The following is a 23,606-nucleotide window of genomic DNA, read 5'->3' as shown; positions in this document are numbered from 1 at the left end:
ATGTTCTGTCTTTTCCTTCCCATATATTGTTTCTTTCTCAGTCCAAAGTAAGTGTTGGAATAGTCAATAATGATTACAGCTTTGGGGTGCCACTTGCTTCGTGTATTCACATGGAAAGGACTCTGCTTTCTCAAAACCCCTTAAGGTGCCTTTACGTGGACTGTTAGGTTACAGTGCTCAGCTTAATATATTTAATCTGTTTCTTCACTGCTTCTGAAGAAATCTGTTATCTATTGAACTGTTGTGTAAGTTCCTAGAAACCCAACCACATTTTTGACAGGCTCTTGGTATGTGACAGAAGTAATACTTTGCATCATCCTTTTGTTGTATATATTGGTCTCATGGCTGTAGTTATCAGTTATCAGCTGCTGAGCAGTCAGATGCAATTAATTATTCTTTATTTGATGCCTTTGCCCAAAAGAGATCTTGGCACCTTGGTGTCTTTATCAGCTTCTACTAAATATTGCTAAACGTTCACAAAGCGTGTGGCTTGTTTGCTTGTTGAAATTTGGCTTAAACTTGTGATTAGTTCTGATTGCCGTTTGCATTGCAAGTCATTACTTTTTAGGGTAAGCACTGATGCAAATTTTGTCCTAAGGCATTATGTGACAGTCCATCAATTTGACTTGGAGAGGCATTATGTTGAAAGCTGCAGTAATTTTTTGTCTGCCATGTGTTATGATTGAACTGTATCTTTCTTGAGAAGAGGGGAAAATACTTCTACATTATCCCACTCTCTCTTTTTAATATGGACACGGGAAGGAAAAGTCTGTTCTCGCTTCCCAGTTATTGTTATCAATCTTGAATTCCTGATGTTTTTATTTTTGTATCAGTCTCTAGTGGTTTTGACAAAGTAATAGTCAACTGTTAGAGGACTATCAGGTGTCAGTTATAGCTAAATATTTGTGTGTTGCATGTATCCTACTTCCCAGTGGTGTTACTTGAATACACATGGGGAGTAAGGATCTTCAGCATGGAATATCTCCAGCTGGAAAACGTCTCAGGAGGTAGATTCATAGAATCACAGAATGGTTTGGGTTGGAAGGGACCTTAAAGCCCATCCAGTTCCAACCCCCTGCCATGGGCAGGGACACCTCCCACCAGACCAGGTTGCTCAAAGCCCCATCCAGCCTGGCCTTGAACACTCCCAGGGATGGGGCAATCATCTGGGTTTTGAGTTGTGGTGGTGCTACTGTTGCTTGCTGGAGGAATATTCTCTTATAAGAGTATGCAAGAGCTCAAAGAAGCATGGGAGGAAAGTGACTGGTTCTGTTTTTTTCTCTTTTGGGGCATTACAGTCTTGTAGGCTTTATAAATCTTTTGGTATTGATTACTTTTTTAAGATTTTTGTGTGAGGTTTCAGGTGTACGTTGAATAAATTATGACTTTTCTAGAAAACCTTACAGACAACCTATTTTTTGGAGAAAGTTTGTTGCATCTCTGTCATACTTGTAGTCTGTTGAGCAGTTCAAACTTCAGTATTTGGTGTGCAGTTGTAGCAAATTCTCACAAGTATCTTCTGTCAAGTGTTCACTGAAACTGCTTGGTTAAGTTTTTGTTCAGAATGATTGTTTTGGAGGACAAAAGCTAAATCCTGTAGTACATGTAGATGCATTCTTAAGTTACTGTTGTAGTATTGAATTGTCTTATTTCTATATCAAAAGATACACCTGTAATAGATGATGAAGATTGTCTTACATTGAGGAGCAGCTTCTAGTGGCTAGATTTGGTTTATGGTATATGAATGAAAATTAATTTATGGCATCTTTTACGGATGCTGTTGACCTATGTCTTGCAGCACTGGTGTTCAGCCAAGTTTGCAAATGGAACTGGGATAAAGATTAGGTCTTGATGTGACTCTGAGGCTGTCTAAATTATTACGTACTACATATTACTAGTAATATTTGCAGTACTGGCTTGTCTGCTAATGTATATATGCTTTCAGTACCTAGATGAAAAATTAATCCATTCAACATTCAGAAACAGCAAAAACATCAGCTGTTGTGGTAGATGATAACTATGAGTAGTTCATGATAATTGTGATTTAAGAACCACACAGGGCTTGGGGAAGTTCCTAATTTTCCCATGGCAGATATACTGTTCTTTTCCCTATGTGTATAAGTTTTAATGTCAAGATATGCGGTGTTCAACATTATTTTCCAGTTCACATTGTCTCATTGTTTGACTCTAGAATACCTGCCCCCCTATTGCTTTATGCCACATATCTTTGTTTCCTAGCTGTAAATTTAGGAGAGGAATGTTTTTGGTTTTTAGCTGTGTTATATGCAGTATGAAACCTGGCAAGTGATAAAATTAGTAGCTTAAAATTTCTGTGGTTTTATATATATATATACACATCTATAAATGGCTCAGTACATACCTTTTACTGATACCTTCTCTTGTCCTCTGCTTTTTTTCACCCTTTTCAGATGTGTGGTCAGCAGGCTGTGTATTGGCTGAACTGTTACTAGGACAACCAATCTTTCCAGGTGACAGTGGTGTGGATCAGTTGGTGGAAATAATCAAGGTATGGAATGGAATTTAAAGTGTGTGCTTTTTTTTTTCCCCAACTCCTTTGGAATCAGTATGAAAATGTTCATTGTTATGAGCTTGGCAACATATATTTTCAGTCACTATTGTACAATGTACGGTGTGTAAACCGTGACTGAAAGCACTTCTCGTGTTTTTGAGAACTTGATGATCTTTATTTGTCCCTCTTGTAATCATGTGTAATGATATATTATCTTTTAATTACATAGGGTTTTGTCCCGTTAAAGGATTGCACTTTCAGTGTGCTTGGAAATGGTGCTTCCATACTGAGCCAATATTTATGCATGTGTGATTCTCATTCTTTAAGAATCTGGCTCTTTTTTCTTTGTTGCACGCAGTTAGTACTTGGCTTGGAAAAGAGTGTTATTAAATTTCTTTGTGCCAGATTCTTCACATATGTAGCCATCTTCTCTTCCTCCTTCCTACCAGTTCTTTGAGGTAAGGGGTGAAAACGTGCACTCCTTTTTGCAGCTGGAGAATTGGGACCTAATCAAATGTAGGGGAGAATACCTTCCATCTGAAAAGTCTTATTTTTGAAGTGAAAAAGACCTAATATTTCAAAATATATAACATTTATATATCGCTTAAGTTCAAACACATCTTGATTGATTTAATTTGGTAAGCTGTGAATATTCTGTGATTCTCAAATTAGAGGCATGGAAAAAATAATTCATAGCTTAAAAGATTGGTGCCTGACTTCCCAGCATCTATCCAGTTCAGCTTTGGTACCTTTGAAATGTTCTTTTCCCTAGTATAACCCTCCTCATTCAACGCCTGCAGTGCATCTGTACTATGCACGTAGTAAAATGGGAGCATTACAAAGGATAAGATGTATGCGTGTGCTTTTTGGCTTTATTTCATCACCACAAGGGGACTGTACTAAAAGAACTTCCTTCTTGGTTTTGCCGCTTAACAGCTACCTTGATACATACATGTTTGTGTCAACTTCCTTCTTTTACCGATTATTCACTAGAACTGTAAAATCTGTCTGTTGCTGGTGTCTTTGTCCCTGTGTTAACACAACATCTGATGCCAGCCAGCTCCAAGTTGTCATCCTGCTGCATGGAGAATGTGAGGCTCAGTGTTTCTGTGGCCTGCTCTCTGGTCTCAGTCAGATGTGTCCTGACCTTTCTAGGCTCTTGTCACGTCTCCTCCAGTGTTTGACTACGTAAACCTAGCTACTGCTGCAGTGGTTTTATGTCTGTACTGCTGGAAGTCATCCAGTCGATTCCTTTCCTCCAGAGGCTTCCTGCACCTCCTTCTCCTAAGACTTCCTTGGTTTCTTATTATTGTCTTTCAGCCTAGTGTATCTCAAACTCAGTAAGATCATGTTGGGTCAGTTTACACGGGAAACATCCGTGGAAAAATAAAGTTGCTGTCACAAGCAGTGCTGATGATGACACAAATGATAATTTTATCCTCTTGAGAAGCAACTTGGAGCAGTGCAGTGCTTTCCATTGCACAGCTTTTGTGAGAAGTAAATCGGTCCCTCTAAACACTTCAGAGTGCTAGAGTTCCTGAGGAATTCGTACGATAAACTGTGCTGCTTGCCATCAGAAGTTTGCAAAAAGTTCTGTTTGGTTTAATTAATGTCTGCATTCCCAAGAAACTATATCTAATGAGTTTTTGTGAAAACTACTGTTTATATCACTGTGAAAGTCCTGTAAGTCCTTCATGGCTCAGTTAGAAATCTGAGAGTAGAGAGGCCTTATCAACAAAACCGTAGTGCTCTGGCATTGCTCTGACTTAAACAATATCCAAGTACAATAATTAGGAAATGGATGTCCTCTCATTATTGAGGATGTTTGCCAAGCAGAGATTGTGGTTTTGTTTGAAGTTTACTAGAAGCAGCTTTCGTTAGCTGGATGTTTTCAGTTCTACAATATTGGAAGAAAACATCTGTAAACTAATAATTTTATAGCATATATGTGCTCTGATTGTGATGATTCTGCTTCATTTACACTTGTGTGAAATTATACTGAAGCAAAGGAATACTTTAATAAAATTGCTGTTGGTCTGTGTACAGTCTACGGTTTCTTTAAATACTGCTACCATAAATTGTAGTAATTTTTATTGACCAATTCATAGAATATCCCGAGTTGGAAGGGACCCGCAAAGACCGAGTCCAATTCATAGCTGAATATATAGTACTGGCAAACTAATGTCATGTTGCATGATGCAAGAGGAGTGTCTGGTGTAAAGGCTTGATCTTCGGTAAATAATAGCTTGACATGATGATTTTCACCTCAGAAGAAACAGATTACTGAATTTCTTTAAACTAGAAAGGTTGATTCTGAGTGATCATCCAGACCTATGGGTTTTTTTTGGAGATGTCTCATCTCCTCTTAGATACATACCCCTTTGCACACAGAAATTAAGTGAAACAGCTTTAATATAGGAATAACTCCATTTTAGAGGAAGCCTAGTCTGTTCAATTAAAAGGTTACTGTTCAGAGGATGTTTTAGGAAAGTCTGAGAGAACAAATGCTGTAAATCTTTAAGTAGAAGTTATGAAAAAGGGTGTTCACTGGATCCTTAAATAAAATACAATGGAAAATGTAAATTAGAATGGGTGGATGCCATGAATAATTTTCTGCCCATATATTTGTTACAGAGAAAACACAGATTCTCAAGGCAACAATAGAAGGGAAAATGAATGTAAACTGCCTAAGGGAACTGTTTTTCAATGCCCCTGTACCACATCTCGTGTTGTGAATTTGTGTATCAGCTATTCATAAAAGCACTGGCAAAAGGCTGAGGTGAGAATAGAAAGAATTGTACTTGAGGATAGCGCAGCCAACAAAATGTGAAACATGAGGTTATTTAAGATTTCATTTAGAATAGGGTTCATTTAATTATTTTTTTTTTACATATGGCATCCACCACTTCCATTTGATGCCATAGAATGTTTTTATCTAAAGTTTACGTTGTAACACAGACTTATTTTAATGTTTGCTGGCTGTAGGAAAAGCAGAGCTATGGGATCCACCAGTTGTAGGGTGTCTCTTGTGAGACCCCACCTGGAGCCCTGTGCTCAGGTTTGGGGCCCCCCAGTACACAAAGGACATGGAGCTGTTGGAGCAGGTCCAGAGGAGGGCCATCAGGGTGATCAGAGGGCTGGAGCACCTCTCCTACGAAAACAGACAGGGTTGTTTAGCCTGGAGAAGAGGAGGCTCCAGGGAGGCCAGTACTGGGGTACTTCCAGTACCTTAACAGGACCTACAGCAAAGCTGGGGAGGGATTCTTTATGAGCAAGTGTATTGATAGGACAAGCATTAATGGCTTGAAATGGAGGATATTTGGGAAAAACTCTTTATTCTGAGGGTAGTGAGGCACTGGAACAGGTTGCTTAGAGAAGCTGTGGATGCCCCATCCCTGGAGTTTTTCAAGGCCAGGCTGGATGGGGCTTTGGGCAACCTGGTCTGGTGGGAGGTGTCCCTGCCCATGGCAGGGGGTTGGAACTGGATGGGCTTTAAGGTCCCTTCCAACCCAAACCATTCTGTGATTCTAGAACAGCCATGAACTTTCTACAAAGTTGCAGCTTGGGAGCAGTGCTTCTTGTTGCACTGTGACCATCTTGGAGCATCACATTTCAGATGGCTTCCTTGGAATGTATGTCTGAAATTGAGGGACAGAGAAAATGGAGTATTTTCAGTTCCCCAAAAGGACTAGAGTAAAACATATTTATCCACGCATCTGGAAATGCATCTGACTTTGATCCATTAAATATACTTGAATCCCCTGCAAGAGGTCAGCTTAGAAACTTTTATGCAGGTTCCTATCAGTTCAGAATGACTAAGAGCAACAATCAGTCTTGTAGCATGCTTCAGGCCAAGATGAATTTTTCACTTGCTTACTCAACTGTGATTATTCAGAGTTCATTTCACAATACAGCAATTGGATGCTGCATCTGGATATGAAGTTTCTGCATTAGACTGGAGAATGACTTTGAAATGCCACCACGTTAAACAAGTCTTCCTGTCTCACGCAGCACCAATGACATCCCCTCGGTAGTGGTGGTCATGAAGGCAGTATTTCTGAGATGTGTCCATCCAGCATGGCTTGTCCTTCCCACAGGCTGCGTGCTCAACATCCTCAGTCCCTTGCTTTGTCAGAAACATTTTTGGCTTTTGTCAGACTTTGATTCACTTTCAGCAGCCTTACTTCATTTCGTGCAGTTTTTGAGGTCTTCTCCAGCCACTTGTGCTTGGAATTTCTCAAGGCCTGTTCGCCAACTGTTCCAAAAACCTGTGCCCCTCTAGAACCACAGCATCATGTTCATATGAATCAAAAGACAGCGTCCTTATTTTTAGCTTCTTTCTCTCTTGTTCGTATTTCCTTAGTCTTCAGTCTTTCCATAGTAATACTTCTTTCTTGCCTTCCTTGTTTCTTTAATAGTTCTTCAGTCTTTCCAGATGTTCTAAGTCTGGCTGGGAGAAAGAGATATTTGACCACTTACCCCTGACAAAAGGATATTTGATGTGGGGAAATACTGTCTCGGAGCTCCGTCTGAAGAAATAATTAATCTCAGCACATTCTTCTTGAGTACTTTCACCATTACAGGAGAGAAATTACATGGTGTGCTTTTTCCAAGGTTTTATCTTGGATGGTGACTCTTCCTTATTATTTTTAGCTCTTGCTGGCTACTCTAAATGTTAGGTTATCCCATCGCTAGGAATATCTCAAGTGGGTAACCCGATATATCTGTTGTAATTCATGCCCCTGCTGGCTTTCGAGTGACATCTCCTTCAGAAATGTGCTAGTTCCTGAAGCAGGCACAGCAGCACTTTGGGCTGCATCAGTGGTCAGGTAAAGAAATTACATCAGCGCAAATGCCACACCTGAGAGAGCAGCGGTCCCTTCACTGCTGGAAAGGTGAAACTGCTCCTTGCAGCAGCCCAGGATGGTTGCAGTTGCTGCCTAGCTAGAATCTGCAGCACAAGAGGGATATTGCTGAATACAGCTCAAAAGAATTGCTCTCAGCCTGCAAGAGGGAATTTTTGGAGATGCTGTCGGTGTGGGCTGCTACCTAATTCCCCTTCGTTGTGCACACAGCAAGGAATGCAGCCGTGGTGCCTGCAGGACGGCCATGCCTGCCATACAAGCTTGGATGGGGGAATTCCTGGTCCTCCCCGACACTCTCTCGTTGTGCTGCAGAGCGTTGAAACCATCAAAGGAAAACTGGCTGGGATATCCCTCCCTCGACTGACCCATCTTCAACCACAGCTCCTGCAGAACAGGGTTATTCTGTGTTCCCCTTGCAAAAAGGGAATTTCTGAAACATCATGGTTTTCTTTCTAAGATAAATACTTATATGCGTATTTACTTTCTGGAAGGGTCTGTTTAGTTTACCCTCCCTACTCCCCTCAAAAAATGGGGGAGAAAAATCTTTGTTAGAAGAATGAAACAGCAATACTCATCTGAGCAGCCCTGGCACACTGGGAGGACCACATCTGCTAATCTGCTTTTCGTTGTCTTTCCCAGAAATACTTTTTCCCCTGTCCGCGCTGCAATCTTGAGGGTGAGATGCATCAACTAACTTGTGATTGTAGGAAAGGGTTGTGGGTTTTTTGGTTTGGGTTTGTTTTTTTGGTTCCTCTGGACTTACACGATTATTCCTTGCACCGAAGAATAATAAAATCATCTTCCCATAGTTAGGAGGAGGGCAAGAGGAAAAGATTTATTAAAAGACAACCTCAATAGTATCAGGAATCCTAACCATGTGTAACTTTTTGGTCTCTGACAGTTTTACTGAGCTGAACGCTAAGTATAGACTGCAATTATAATATATGGCTCACACTCAAATGTCAGGGTACTATTTTGGGCTCAGTTTTTGAAATAAAATAAATTAACTCACAGTAGTTAATGGGGAGAGTGGAGCTGTCTCTTCCAGGAGAATAAGCAGTCGGAGAGGAGGCTTCTTGTTATCAAACGTGGTCCTGCACTGAGCGAATGTGTGGCACTGGGACCGTCTGTCAGCGCTACGCAGCACCCGCTCGTCTCTGCTGCGGGCTTTTGTCTGGGTCCTCTCCCATAAAGGAAGTCTTCTGGCATTTTCCACCCTGCACCACATCACAACTTGGCTGTTCCTGTGCCTAGTGCTATTCCACACTTGCAGTGCTTGCTGGCAGGCAGTATAAAAAGTTGATGAACAATTATACTCATGTCAGCAGTGACAATGGGTTTCTTCCTATTCCTGTTGTGTGGCTGTTCTTGAGTTTGTGAATAGAAGAAATCTCTATATTTAGTTGGCTTTCCTTTTTCTTTGACAAGAGCATGCTTTTGAAAGACTGTGTATATAAAATGTACAAGTTTATTTTTTACCATAGACCTCTTGAAGCATTATTTCTCTGACCTGTGTTTACTGCTTGAGATTCTAGCACTGAATTTAAGTAACAATTTGGCATACCTCTAACGACTTTCTGAAGAGGTGCAGACATGTTCACAGAAGTATTAATTATGCCATCTGGTAAACCACACACACCAGATTTTCTGGAGGACATTTCCTTGTAAGATTGCACAGTTTACACAGGGAGGGCAGTGTACCACTGTAACTGTGGCTTTCTGGAGGACTGAATTAAATAACCATCTTCTTCCCTCTCGAGTTCACTTCAGTCCTCACCAGCCAGAGTCTCTAAACTCTCCGTCTACCTATGCATTTAATTGATTTTGATATTTTGGCAAACATTTAGCAGTAACAATGACTGTCAGAAAAGGTCTTTATTTCACTGGGGTTTGTGCAAAACTTACAGTTTCCTCTTTTTCATATGTTGCAGCAGTGTGGTTTTGGTCTTAAATAACCCTGCACATTTTTGTGCAGTGAAGCCAGGTGTGGACAGCCTCTGTCTTCAGTACTAGGGTGTAACTAAGGCATCCTTTGGAGCTGAATATTATTCATCCTTATGTGCACATTCAGTTGCAAGTGCATAAAATGAAGATCATTATGCTATTTGTAATCAAATTCAGGACTTATTTCAGATACAGAATTTTCTTGATGTTGTTTGTTAGAGATGTGGTTATAGATTTTCTTTAATTCTTAAGATATATACCATTATGCTATCTTCATGAACCCTATTCCTGGAAGAAAAAGTATTTAGGGTTCTTCATCTATTACATGTGAATGTTAAGGAATAACTTTCCAGAAAATACTTGTAAAAGCTCCAGTGTTCAATTTTTGTCCTGAGAGAATTAAACCAGCATTTGTCTTGTCAACAAATGTATTCCTTGGTTACTCTTATTAGATAGTTTCTTTTTCCATGTATTTTTATTTAAGAGATGATGGTGACTATTGGGGATGAAGAGTAACAGCATTTGGCTGCTAGCCTGTTGCCTTCACTTGCAAGATCTCTTCTTACAAGTCTTGCATAGTCCCCGTTCATTCATTCAAATGTTAAGTCTGCATTCTAGGTACAGTCGAAAAAAAACATCCTTTTCTTTGAAAATACCACCTTTCACAAGACTGTCCCCAAGAAACAGAAGTAGAATAACATGTACTAATCTGCATAGACCTGAATAATTAAGTATTGGTCTCAATATTTCTTAAAAGCTTTCTGATGTAGGCAAGATTGGGGAGGGATCTTATCCATGTATAAAAATACCTGAAGGGAGGGTGCAAAGAAGCTGGAGCCAGGCTCTTTTCACTGCCGCCCAGTGCCAGGACGAGAGGCAGTAGGCACAAACTGGACACATGGAATTCAGTCTGAACACAAGAAAACAGTTTTTTATCGTGGGAGTGGTCAAATACTGGAGCAATCAGAGAGGCTGTGGTGTCTGCATCCTTGGAGATCTTCAAAATCTGCCTGGACACAACCCTGAGCAACTGGCTCTTGCTGACGGTCACTGCCCGAGCAGGGGGTTGGACCAGATGACTTCTAGAGGTCCCTTCCAACCTCCGTTTTCTGTGAAACCTCTCTGCAAGGAACATCTGCTCCACAGCATTTGCAGAGCTGGTATAGCAAGAGCAGTTGTTTCACAGAGTAATTCTGCCAAAAACGTACCAAGTAATTTATGCTTCTCCTTCGCATTTCAAACAGAAATAAGTCATATGCATGACTTTAAAAAAAAAAAAAAAAAGTTATCCAGTTTTTGTGATAACATAAATGATTGCTACTACTCATCAAGGTTACTCAGTTGTATTCCTGATGTACCTAAAACACAGTGTAAATCAATAAGGCATGATTTTAAAATTGTGCAGCAAACCATCTTCTAGGCTACAGGGGTTGGGGTGTTTCCATCCTTTGCTACAGGGCCTCTTCCAGACATGTCAAGTTACCCGTTCAATTTTGTAGGTTATCACTTCATTCATCCCGCTTCCTTTTTTTTTTTTTCTTTTTTTTTCTGGATTGTGACTTGAATTTGACAGTCTTAGAAGCTGCCATTTTTCTTCCTGTGTACTTTCCTCTTCGTTTTCTGCCTTAATCTGCCTACTCGCAGTACAAATCGAAAGCACCTAGACACCAGTGGCGTGGCTCTGCAATCTAGAGAGAACAAAGTAAATACACTGGGTAGTTAATGTAAGTCACTTTTCCTTTTGTACAGTTATTTTGTGTGTCAGAGGCTATATAATCAAAAGGTCAGGCTTTCCCTTCTCTCATATGGCATTATCCCTCTTCAATACCTTTTCTAATCTTTCATGAGACCTTAAGCGCTGTTGATTAAATGCTTCACTATCTTTGTCACCAGGGCTTGAGCTTAGAGAGTTGCTCCCTCCCACTATTTGCAGTTACAGATGTGGCTTTTTGTGAAACGTGTGGCTGGGCGTTGTCCTTGGGTCCTCCCATGAAGCTGTCCTTGCCTATCTAATCCAAAATCTCTCCCATACTATAAACAGTCTTTACTTGAAGATACTGGCACTGTGTAGGCTCTCGTTATGAGCAGCCTTGGGAACTGAGCCAGATTCCTGAATTTTGGCTATATAAAAATGTAATTCTTGCCTTCTCTTAGGAATGCTATTAAAGTTTTGTTTTTGAGGGGGTGGGGAGGTGAAAGAAGGTAAGCTTTTAAACAAGTTCCCCTTATGCAAGGAAGGCCTTAAAACATAGTGAGCCTCTAGAAATGATGGGAAAGCAATGAGAATTATCTATAATTTTTCAGGAAGTTAACTGATCCGAGAAACTTCCAGGGTTTTGAAAATGGTTTTTACCCTGAATTGGAATGAAAATGCTATTTGCAGATGTGAAATTCCATCATCTTTTTAGAACCAGCAACGTCATCAAAGCATGGAGAGCGGCCTCGGGGGGACCTTGCTGGCTGGTAGCTGGGGGAGCAGGCCAGTGGGGAAAGGGCATGTTTTCTGGCAGCCCTTTTTTTCCTTCCAAAGTTTAGTAAAATGTACGGGATCCTGTAAAACAGCCTCTTTGCTACCCCCTGAGCAAAAGAGGCGTTTTCAGATGCACACAGAAAAATCCTCTTGTCAGTTTTGAGTGTAACGTTTGGCTTGTAGAGGTGGTGGGATTTAAGTCCTGGTTAGGCTCGGGAGGTAGGTGTTCTGTGATCCTTCTTTCATGTGACTTGTCAGATACATCTATTGTCCAAGAAGCAATTAATTGCCTGAACGAGTTGTGGGGGGTTATTTCCTCTTTGGCCTGCTGTTTATTTGAAAGATTGCTTTGTTGGGTAGGTATTTTAACTTGTTTTGCACAGATGTATTTTAAATCATAAAGAGAAACCAGGCTCCTTTCATAGTACCTGCTAGTTTTTCTGTTGTATAGATGAATGGCGACACTTGTCCTTGTCCCCTTTGCCTGCACTTGAGCGTGCTTGTGCCATTTCCACTCCTGTAGCAGAAGGAAAGTATTCACAGGTACCAGAACATATGACAAACCACTTCTTTATCGAGCAGTAAGGTAGAGTGCTAACATCAGGTTTTAGGCCGTTTCCTGGTTTCCTGATGGTGACAGTCTCACGACGAGGTGAGGACGTCAGAGCAATCCGTATGGCAAGAGATTTGCTGCAGGGCTGGAGCAGTGTGGCTACAGGGCTCCTGCAGGAAGGTAAACCTGAGCTCAGCATAAAGGACCAACTCTGCCTTCTGCCCTCCTCGCTTCCCCTGCAGAGCACCAGCGCAGAACAGAAAACAGTGGGACTCCTTGCACTTGCTTTGCAGCTCTTTTATATGGGTAGAATTGAATGTACTCTTAGGATTAGTAATGGTAACGCACTAACACTGCATTGTCCTGCTTAGTCCCTGAGGGGATTTCCAGGATCCCTTCAAAATCTGTCCAGCCCCAGAAGGAGGTGTGTGATTGTGTATTATTCCTTACACGACTACCAATTTGCATGCACAAATAACAGTTGTGCACATTCTGGGAATGAGAAGTATAAATTGTGAAAGTAAACAGGAAGTACACGCTGTAGATGTTTCCAGGCTAGGTTTAAACTAAGTTCATCTTTTGCATTGGACTATGGAAAAAAAACATTTCTAATGAGGAAAGAAGGAAACTTCAGCTCCTCTAGGCAGTAATTGGCTTGTCTTTTAAGCTCGTCAGAGGGCTGTTGTTCCTGACTTAAAATGCATTTTGTTTTACTGGACTGATCCTTAATCAGCCACATGCGATGAGCTGCAATCTCTGAATAAGTTCAGCAGTACTGTTTTATAACATTAAAATTATAGTAAACTCTATTCCCCACTGAAATATCACTGAGTTTCAGAAAAATGTTGAATTTTGTGAAAAATTCTACAAGAGAATAAAATTTTTGACACTGGGCTTTGGGTCACGAATGAAATGCCACCAAGAGACTTATATTGGAGCAAGTGTCACAGACAATTAGACTAGATCATGTGTCGTATGATCAGAAGTGGTGAGGGATGGGGCTGTTCAGCCTGGCGCAGAGAAGGCTCAGGGAGGATCACATCAATCTCACTCAAAACCCAACAGGACATGGTCCTGGGCAGCCTGCTGTATCTGACCCTGCTTGAGCAGGGGGCTTGGACCTGGTGGAATCAGGAGAGGAGGTCCTTTCCAACTGAAATTTTTGTTATTCTGTTCTCAATGCTGTATTAATTTACTACTTGTACAGACTGACTTCAGTTAAGTTTTCTCACTGTGTAAGAGGTTATACTGGACTCTTCCAGATCCACGTGAATCTCAAGCATACGTAAACAATTTATCCTTTCTTCTTTCCTTCCTAGGTTCTGGGAACGCCTACAAGGGAGCAAATTAGAGAAATGAATCCAAACTATACTGAATTCAAATTCCCTCAGATTAAGGCACATCCATGGACTAAGGTGAGTCTATACAAATTGGATAATAACAACATGTGGGCTGAAACTAAAAATTCAAGAAGTTAAGTTTGATTGTTCAGTGTCTGTGGCTTTCAGTCTAAACTAGGTGCCTTTAACTATTCTGGGGACCCAGTAACTCCTGATTTAGGTAAGGATAAAGAAGGTATTGAAGCAGTGTATTGTAATATATATTGGTTGTGGGTTTTTTTTGAGGTTGCCTACAAGCATTTTTTTAAACAGTGGTGCGTGTGTTAGTAGTGGGTTGCAATATATCTAAATCCTGTCATGCTATAACTCCTGATGTGCACAAAAGTCACTTAGAAATGAGAAAGCGTTCCGTTGACGTGTGACACTTCTGTAATGCTGCTACGTAATCTGACAGTGAAGGTTGACAGTCAGATTCTTAACTGGTTCTCTCAAAAATAATATACTTGTGCTCCTATAGGTGTGCTCTTGAGAGTGGTGCTTTTTTCATGGAGTTACTTATGACTGTTTTTGCTATCTAGCCTTCAAAAGGAAGGGCTATTGCAGTAATACTGACAATATTATAATCTCCATGATCAAAGTAGAAACCGCTAGCATTACAGTAAATACATGGCCACATAGTTAAGCTATCTTCCACATGGACAAATGATGGATGTTTGGTTTGGGAAAGGGTAAAAACTGATAGTTTAATTAGCCTCTAGGTTGTAGTATAAGTTAGAAGTCAAGTCTTAAGCAACTGAAGCCTGGTTGTTAAGATTTTCTTTTTGCTGACTGAGAAATGGCTGATATCGCAGTATATTCTCATCATATCTTAATGGCTCACATTTTCTTCTGCTAAGAGCATAGCGCTTTATGCATTAAAGGGTCTTGTTCCTAGCTCAGCACATATCCAGGTCAGACTCTGTAGGACCTAATGCTCTGTGGTGGTGTAAACTCTGGATAAACTAGCTAGAGCTCAATGTGGGTCTTAGTGACAGCTGGCCATGTACCTGGTAGGTACGTACCAAGCCAGGTACTCTTAAGTCACTATTTTTGTGATAGATTCTCTAGTGTGTTATGCACCACTATAGTTCTCCTTTTCCCCAGTAATGCCTGGTTTGTATTTCTGTAACCTAGTTTCTGTGGGTTGATTAAGTGATTTATAATAGAATGAGAGGCCAGTAAATCCATCAATGCTTTTTAATATCTTACATTAACAGGAAAAAAATAGGGAAAATGAAATCCCTGGGAGTTGGTCTCTTCTGCTTCAAATTGCACCATGATAAAAGTCACAAGAATAAGCCCCAAAGCCTTATAGCAAGGAATTCTAGGGTTGCTTCTGAACTTCTGCAGTGAAGGTGTTCTGTATTTGAGGGGTTAAACCAATATGCAATGGAACAGGGGTGCTGAGATTTACTGTAGTATTTATAGAGTTGAGCATTTACTCTAGCTATGCAACTCATCTTCTGCCTGAATAGTCTTAAGAATTATCTATCTGCATTTGATGATCACAACAGAGATCTTTCAGCAAATGTAAGCTTCAAGAAAAAAATGAGAGTTCCTTCTATTTACATATGTTATAAATGAATGGTTGTTTGGACCTCCTAAAGGATCACAGGTGAAACTAAGCTAATTAGAAAGAATTGAGAGGAGCTTGTCAGGAGATCAAATCTGTGTTCCACATTAGGGCACAATTACTTCTGGAGAGCTGGACTTGCAACATAGCTTCTCATTCTTAATTCATTCTACACCTTCTTCCTGACATCACCTGGGTGTACAACAGCATTTAAAGCAGTCTACTACAATTGGATGACACGATGCTTCATTTATGAGATCTGTACTTTTCTTATTGTCCATATGCTAAATTACTAAAATGGATTATCCCGCATGGTGTTGTCAGTGATGCTCATCCTCTCTTACTTCTAAAGATCCTTTCCTCTCACCATTTTGATGTTGCGCCATGAAAGATTTCAGTAAGTGTCAGCAATACTTTGGCTTGTTCCTCCTTACCCAGTTGTATCAGTATAACATCTGATGGCGCAGAAGTGGAAGTGTACATCCTTTGAGTTTCTCGATGTTAGAATTGTGAACAGTGACTAGAAGAGAAGAAGTACTTCTGAACTACGATTGTAGAGATGCAGTCTAATGAGCAGAAGAGGAATGACACAGAAAAGGGGAAAGTGCAAATGGCTTTTGTTATAACTGTGTGTAACTAGAGTGCCACAGCTAGTTGCAAGCAGGACTTTGACAGTTTCAGCCTCAAAACCACAAACCTTTGTCATCTAAGCTAAAGAGCTGCTGCAGACTGCAGGAGTGATAAGGCTGTTATTTTTGTGGACTAGTTAGGACCAGAGGACTCAGCAGTTAGTTTCTGTGTGGAAAAGCTTCCAGGCAGCTGGTTTTCAGCATGCTTGAGTGAAAATATAATCACTGCCTGGTATAAGCTCTTTGAGACAAGGGCATTCCCCTTGTTGTTTCGTTATGGTTCGGGGAGCTTTCTTTGGTCTGCAAAAGTATGTGTAGGTTGCTATTAAGAATTTCCTTTGGATGCTGTAGTATGTATAAGTTGCAATTGAAATTCTCTGATGAGGACTTCTATTGGACGTACCTGTTGATGGTCTGCTCTCTGCATATTTCTGACAGGCTTAGACATGTTTTCCTTCTGAGGATCATTGTAGAGTTGGGATCTGCTAAATTTGCGGTTATCTACTAGATGGGGAAGAGTGGTGGCTAGTGTTGTAGTAAATTGAAATAGCTTTCAAGTTTTTTTAAAGGACTGGGTAAATTGTTTGAGACTGAATAAGGATGAGTCCATGAAGCGATGCTATTTCTCAGATTCATCTATTTTCAGGCTTAAACTGGATTTTGAGCACAAGTTTTATGAAAGTTTGAAGTCTGCCTTCATAGACGTAGCTTAGAGTTTTCAGTGGAAATGGATTGGTATCATCCATATACATACTGCTATCATCCATATACATACCGCTATGATGTAGTAGTATAAAGACAGACATCTCATTAACAAGGGACTGTCGTCTTAATTTAGGAGAGAATTCAAGCTAACACTAAAAATATTTTTCTGTGCTGCATCAGTAACACGAGATTACAGTGCAGACTGTTCTGACTGGTTTTTCAGTCTTACAATTTGAGATTCAAATGCTTTTGTAACTTGAGAGCCTTAATCTCTGGATATAAAATATGTAAAGCCCCTCTCTCCAATATAGTCCTATGTTATCCAAGCACATGCATGTTTTTCTGCCAGTTGTGTGTATGGTGTGGAAGATGACTGGAGTTTACTGTGTCCCTAGCCAGCAAAAGAAAAAAGAATCTGAACTTTCCAGCAAGCTATCAAATCTTTCTTCTAACACAGGACTTGCCTCTTTCTTTCCACTGCTTCCCCTATCCAAAGTGGGGCATTTTAGTTCTTTTGGGGTGGGGGTGAGGGTGTAGGGGGTTCCTCTTCTGAATACAGGAGTATTTAACTTAGTAACGTAGCTGTTCTTTTTGTCCAGACCTCCCTTTGTTTTTTCTTAATGTAGGACAGTTTGTATTCATGGAAATGCGTCCTACTGCTTGTCTGCCTTTTTCCAAGAGTAAGGGGCATTAAGTTATAAGTGAAGCAAGCCTTTACAGGAGTGGTAATTTCTTTTACTTGACAAAATGATACAATTGGGGAGAAAATGGCCAGGCTACACCATCTCTTCAGGTGTGTCACGGGTCAGAAAACTTGTCCATTTTTTTCAGATATATTAGCTCATCAAATAGAAGTTTCTTTCCCTTTCTGGAGACTTTGCTGCTGCTGTTTTTACAAGATCAGAACTTCCCTTCTGTGTATTTCATCTACCTTGGCTCTGTGAGCCTTGTTGTTGAAAGTGCACAGTCTGATCTCTGCTACTAATCTTTATCCTCATTTATCTTCTTCTGTCTAAGCTTCGTCTACACTTCATAATTGTGTGACCGGAAAGCCCAAAAGAAAATCTGAGATCAAATGCAAGATTGTATGTCATAGGGTTGTTGAAGTTCAGCTTTTGTTAGTTGTCTCTCAATCTTTCGGCCTTTTTGAAGGAGGCCAGGGGCAGTGGCACGGCTGAAGAAAGGTATAAATGCGTGCTTCATAAGCTTGTATTAGCTTGGCATTGCTTGCCATGGCCCTTTTACAGCTGGCCTTTATCCTGGCATGAATCAGATGCTACCTTCATATCTCAAGCCCTTTGGGTTATGAAAAACAAAGACTGTTCTGTGATTATTTCCAAAAATATGAAAAATGCCTGTACGTGATGGCTGTCCTACCACATTCCCACCTCCAGCTGGTAAAGGATCTTATCTGAGTAGCACTGTAGTACATAATAGAATTATGTACTTGAGGCCACTTCTACATGGAAGAGATGACATGTTTGGATTTTTTTTTTCCCTTCCAAGGATACTTCCACCTGCCTGCCTGTAATGGGCAGTATGGTGAAGTGACTTATCTCCTGAGCTAGAAGCATGCACGTGGTTCATGATGGCGAGCAACTCAACAGGTTATATCAGCAAAGGTTGTTTCCTTTAGTCAAATCATTAACTTCTCAGCCTTGTCTCCATTGGATAGACATGGAAGCAGAGCCAACTGCAGAGAACTCTTTAAAATGGGCAGTGCAGCTCTTTAGTGTGCTGTAGTTCAGTGGCTCTTGTTTTTCTCCTGATCTAAAGATACATACAAGACTGTTCACACATGTAAGTGCTTTTTCAATGTACAGTTGGTTAGGTAAGTCTTCAGTGTGCTACAAAGAATGGCTTCATTCACCACCCCCAAATCTATAGGTAGCAGGTGTCTGCATCGTAATTTCCAAGACAGTATGGCAACAGAAAAAGACAGGAGTCATTTCTCTAACAGTGGAAGAGAGAGGGAAGAAAAAATTGTCATGTCTAGGTTTTGTGCATCTCACCCCTTCTGCAGTGTATTCTTCTGGATGAATATAGGAGGACTTCCTCCCACCACAGACCTTCCCATCACAATAAAGTTGCAGCAGATTAAGGCAGGGTCCCTTCCAACTTCATAAGCACTTACATTTTTGTGATTTACACCATTAAGCATGCTCTTCTGTCCATGTCTTCAAGCCAAAATATTGTTTCAGAAGAAAACAGCGTCCAAGATGAAATTTTAGGATCTGGTTCATATTCCTTCTGACCCTTTTCTGAAGCAACCAGCCACTCTTGGTTACAGTTTGAAGTTGTACAGAAACATGGTTGTGTTGTACTATAGAGTAGCTTTGGATATTGAGTTTATGATCCATTTTTCTGCCTACATTATAAATTGCTAATATTATAAAATATTGGGTAAATATTTCGGACCAAATATTTTGTGTGTGTGTGTCTGTTTGTGTCCTTGTATATGTTTTACCATACTACTCACTGCTCCTTGAGTGTTGAGTTTTTCTGGACTTGGAGCAGGCAGTCCTCACTGTGGGACTGGGACATAAAGAGTCTGCTCTCTCTCATGACAGTTTTTTTCCACTCTCCAGAATCAGCCTCATGTCCTCATCCTGTCCTACTCCTGCTCTCCTGGTTCTTGTCTGGTTTTAAGCAGATTGTTTTGCTTGTAATGCTTCCAAGTGACTGCTCATACTGTAGATTCAAGGAAGAATACAAAACAGTGAGATGGATAAATAGCTTGTTTTGTCACTCCTAATTATAACTGATGACAAAAGAAAATGAAAAATGAAAAGTCTCCAGTGAGAAATCTTGTTAGTGGACTTGCATTTCAATCGAAGTTGCAAACTCTTCTCAGACTGGGGTCTCATCTTTTGTAAAGACATGAAGGTACAATGGAGACTAGATGTTTCTTTGGGTGCAATTTCATAATTAGCTTAAGTTCATCGTAAGTGGGGTCTTCTTTCTAGTTCCCACCTGCATATTCTTGACGCCTCCCTTCTGCATTCTTGTTTATACAGTACTAAAAAGTTCTTGAGGGGGAAAAAATAAAAAGTATTCAGGATCTAGGCCATCTTTCTTACCTGACTGATTGTACAGACCCAGCTACACGTGCTGGGACAAGAGAACAGGGCAGACATGCATGGCCAGGAAAGGGCAGAACTGTCTTTTCCATGCGAACTGGAGGTGACTGCCTGGTGTGAAACCATACCCTTGTTTCTTTCTGAAGAGTCTAGTTCTGTTTTTCACTTGTTGGGTGATGACTTTTCAGGCAAAGACTGAAAACAGTTCTGCTGGAGACTAACTTAAAGAAATAAAACAAGCTTTTCCTGGCAAGTTCATGTTTCCTCTCTCCTTTTGTAGGAGCAATGATTTCTGACAGTGTAAATCCCTTATCTCCATCTAATGCATGAGAACAGAAGCCAGGTTTGTCAGGTGATACATTACCATGCCTCTGCCCAATTTGTATGCAGTAAAGAAAGGACTATATAATAATAAATAAGTGAACACGTCTGTAATACTAAGACATGTTTTGCATCAGTGCAAATACAGAAATCAAAAACTAAGTTTAACAAGGCTTCTGTAACGTGCCGGCTGTCCTGCTGTCCCGTTGCAGCGTGTCTGTCTAAGCTGCTCATAGTGTCTGCCCTGCTGAGGCTGGGATCCTTTCCAGAGGGGGATTTTTTGGGTTCTCTCTGGGAAGGGGAGTTGTCTTGTTCCGCTTTGCTTTGCGTTGCCCTCCCACAGAGCCTGGTAGAAGCAGAGCATGCCCTGGGTGATAAATGCTGGTTGGTTCTGGTTTTGCCAGGCCCTCAGTGGAAGTAGCCCAGTAAGAAGTGTGTGGTCTCAACGCGAAGGAGCTTTGGAGACAGGTTTTTGGTTCTGTTCCCAGTTCTGAGTTGGCTCATTTGTAAACCACTTAACCCTTCTGTCTTTATTTCCCTGCCTGCGGAAGTGCCATCTGACAGGGATTTTTGACTACTAAGGCATTTGCTATTTTTGAGATGCTTTTAAGGAAAAAATGTAGGGATTCAATCAGAGAAGAAAGTCAGGGAGGTTATATATATTTTAAGGTAAATCCCCAAACCAGTGCCTCTTTGGTGGACTTGTTTAGTCTTCATTTGTATCACGTAGTTTTACGTGCTTCAAAAATAGCAAAATGGCATATTTCAGAAATGCCATTTGGAAATTCTCGGGGTCTTGGGCCGAGGCTGATCCCCAGAGCAGGACTTGAGCATTAGCTTTGGGTTTCCTTGTCAGGTGAAGTTCAGTACAGACACTCTTGGATGTGTTTCTTCCCTTTCCTTCTGTTTAGGGACACGCCGCATTTAACTTGCGTGACTGAAACACTGCTTCGTGTCGTCAAGTTGTGGTAATTGCATTGCGCGACTGCATTTAAAGAGTTGACTTGATGGTCGTGTCCTACATCTGACAACTTTGAAGGCTCGCAAACAGCGCGAGCTTTCTGTTGAAGGGAGGAGCTTTCCCCGTTACCTAATCTTGAAGTGTTTCCAAAGAGGCTTGGTCGCCCTCCTTCCCAGTCTGGGGCATGTGCCGTCAAAATGTGCTTACAAACTGCAAGGAGATGTGCGCAGACTGTCAGCCTCAATCGGGGGTGTGGGTGGTTCTTGGCACGGCCTACGCGGCTCCGAGGCTGGTGAGGAAATTTTTAACCGTGGTGTCACAAACTTGATGCGTTAGCAACAGATGTCATTTTAATAAGCCTCTGCTCTCTTAGGGAGCGCAGCGTGCTAACAGGGCTTGCAGTCTGCATGCAAAACGCGGTGGCTGATGGCACGAAGCGATGCCTTTCCGCACACGTTGGCTGGAAGAGCACCTTGGTGTAACATTGGGGAGCTTTGGCTTTGGCGCTTAATTAGAGCAAGAAGACGGAGCTCCATGTTGTGCGTGGAAAGTCAATGAACTGAAAGTCAGACCAGGCATTCTGCTAAAACAATGCGTAGCTCTTGCCCCATGTGGTTTTCTCTGAGGACTGAATGCTGATGCCAGTGAAGTGCAGTGGGAGCACCCCATGCTTTCCATCCTTTTTCTTTCGTCTTACGATGTGTGTGTGCTTGTGGGGGGGGGGGGGGGGAAGAATTGAAATTCAGAAAGGGTGTGAACTCTACTACACTGGTAGGAACCGTTTCAAATCAGAAAGAAAAAATGTGGCTTGCTCTGCTAGCACACAAAAGGCTTCATCTAAATTGAAGTCATCTGGGGATGAGAGCCGAGTAGTGCACCAGGGGCTTGGCAATCATTTTTGAAATGTCGAAGATGGTGGTAGTTCCTGAAAAAATGAAGAGGGAGTTGCATGAAAAAATCCACGCTGATGGCAGTGTAACGTAGAGAGGGCAGGCAATGTGTCTGGCCTCGCTGCCTGCCTGTTACAGGCTGTTGGCCTTCGAGCATCACCAGCATGCCTGAACAAAGAAGGAACTTGCACTGCTCCCCCAGCTTTTTGGTGAGGTATGGATTTATTGGAACCTGAAGGAAAGAAAAACAAAAGCACCAAAAGCTGTGGTTTTGGATGAGTCAGCATTTCCATTTTACATGATCATTCAGAGAGTTTTGTAACTCATCCAAAAACATAAAAGAAAAACAGTGACCTGGGTCTCAGCCTGAAATTCATTTGCTTTGCAGAAACAAGAGGTTTTGAGTTATGCAAGTGCAAATTTTCCTTGAGTAATACTGTATGTAAAGCCTTTCTTTTGCATTTGTTTATCTCCAAAACAGGTTCATTTTTTAAAATGAAAACTTGAGCCTTCGGTCCCTCCTGTGGACAAATAGCCTTACAAAAGGTCTTGTTTCATTTTAGAAAAATGAATTGCTGCGCCGGTGGGGTAGTATTTGATTGCTTTAAAAGTTCCTGTCAGTGTTTTATTTTTGTTTTTGTTTGTGGACTTGCTGTGCATTTTGCCCGGCCATATTTAGTCTGCATACTAAATGTTAGTCTGCCCAAACACTTTACTTTGTGCACTTAGCTTTTTTTTTTTTTCCGTTTATTTCCTTTCTCCTTTTTTCTTTCCTTTTTTTTTTTTTCCTTTTGCTTTCACCCAGATGTATCTTAGACTGAGACAGACCTTGCTCTGTCGGGCCGGATTTTAGTCCGTGCACTAAATTTTAGTCCGCAGACTAAAAAAATAATCCGCGGATTATTTGCTAACTCGATTCCCTCACTGAGAACTACCTAGACCTTAAGCTCTCACCACAGCCCGAGCCCGGGGGGAGGCTTCACAGCTCACGGGGAGTCCTGCCGTCCGTCCTCCCACCGCAGTGCGTACGGCGGAGCGCCGGCGTGATGGGCCTGTGACCGTCCCCTGCTCGTGTCCCGCTGGAGGGTGGCAGCCTCTGGTGTAGTTCTCGGTGGGTGAATTCGGCAGCCTTCCCGGTTGGAAATGTGTCGGATCAGAAGAGCTAAAAGAAGCAGGGGGGTTGCTTTTATTTTTAGGGCGTTATTCAAAAGCGGGGGGTGGGGGGGAGGGAGACAAATTGAGGGAAAATTTCTTAAGCAAGGGGTGCGACGGTATGAGGGGGAAAAGCCCGCCATAGAACGAAATTCAGTCCATACCCGCACTCCTGAGGTGGTTTGTCCAGTTCTTGAAGAATCCTAAAGAGATCACGTCAGCAAACAAAATCCAGTGGTGGGGGAAGTCAATCCAAAAATGAGAATAATCCGCGGCGGCCTGAGGCACTCGTAGCTCACGCAAATTTAAAGCATCCAAATTCAAAGTACAGAGCCCAGATTTTTTTATTTTGTCTTCAGCACCAATTATAAATTGCTAGGGGGGTTGGTTTTTTGGTTTTTGGTTTGCCTTTTTTTTTTTTTTTGAAAAAAAAAAACCAACAAAGTTTGCATTGTGTCTCTGGGACAGATTTACAAGTGGGATGCACCTTTGGAGACAAACTAATTTGGCCCCATATTCTGACATTATATCCAGGACCCAGGACTGAAAATTCT

At 41.3% G+C, this 23,606-nt stretch overlaps 1 protein-coding gene across 2 annotated transcripts in view; it reads left to right on the top strand.

Moving 5' to 3' along the window:
- Window positions 1-23,606, top strand: part of GSK3B (glycogen synthase kinase 3 beta) — a 144,780-nt gene that overhangs the window by 104,895 nt on the left and 16,279 nt on the right. For both annotated transcript variants that reach the window (XM_080572330.1, XM_080572329.1), the window contains exons 7-8: window positions 2,430-2,527; window positions 13,682-13,777. In XM_080572330.1, coding sequence (XP_080428456.1) covers window positions 2,430-2,527; window positions 13,682-13,777 — 194 coding nt within the window. The remainder of the gene's footprint in view (window positions 1-2,429; window positions 2,528-13,681; window positions 13,778-23,606) is intronic.

Source organism: Anser brachyrhynchus (genome assembly GCF_964034855.1).
Source record: "Anser brachyrhynchus genome assembly, chromosome: 1".
In the NCBI taxonomy this organism is placed as follows: Eukaryota; Metazoa; Chordata; class Aves; order Anseriformes; family Anatidae; genus Anser; species Anser brachyrhynchus.
The sequence above is the reverse complement of the archived record's forward strand: the minus strand, read 5'-3'. Positions and strand labels throughout refer to the sequence as shown.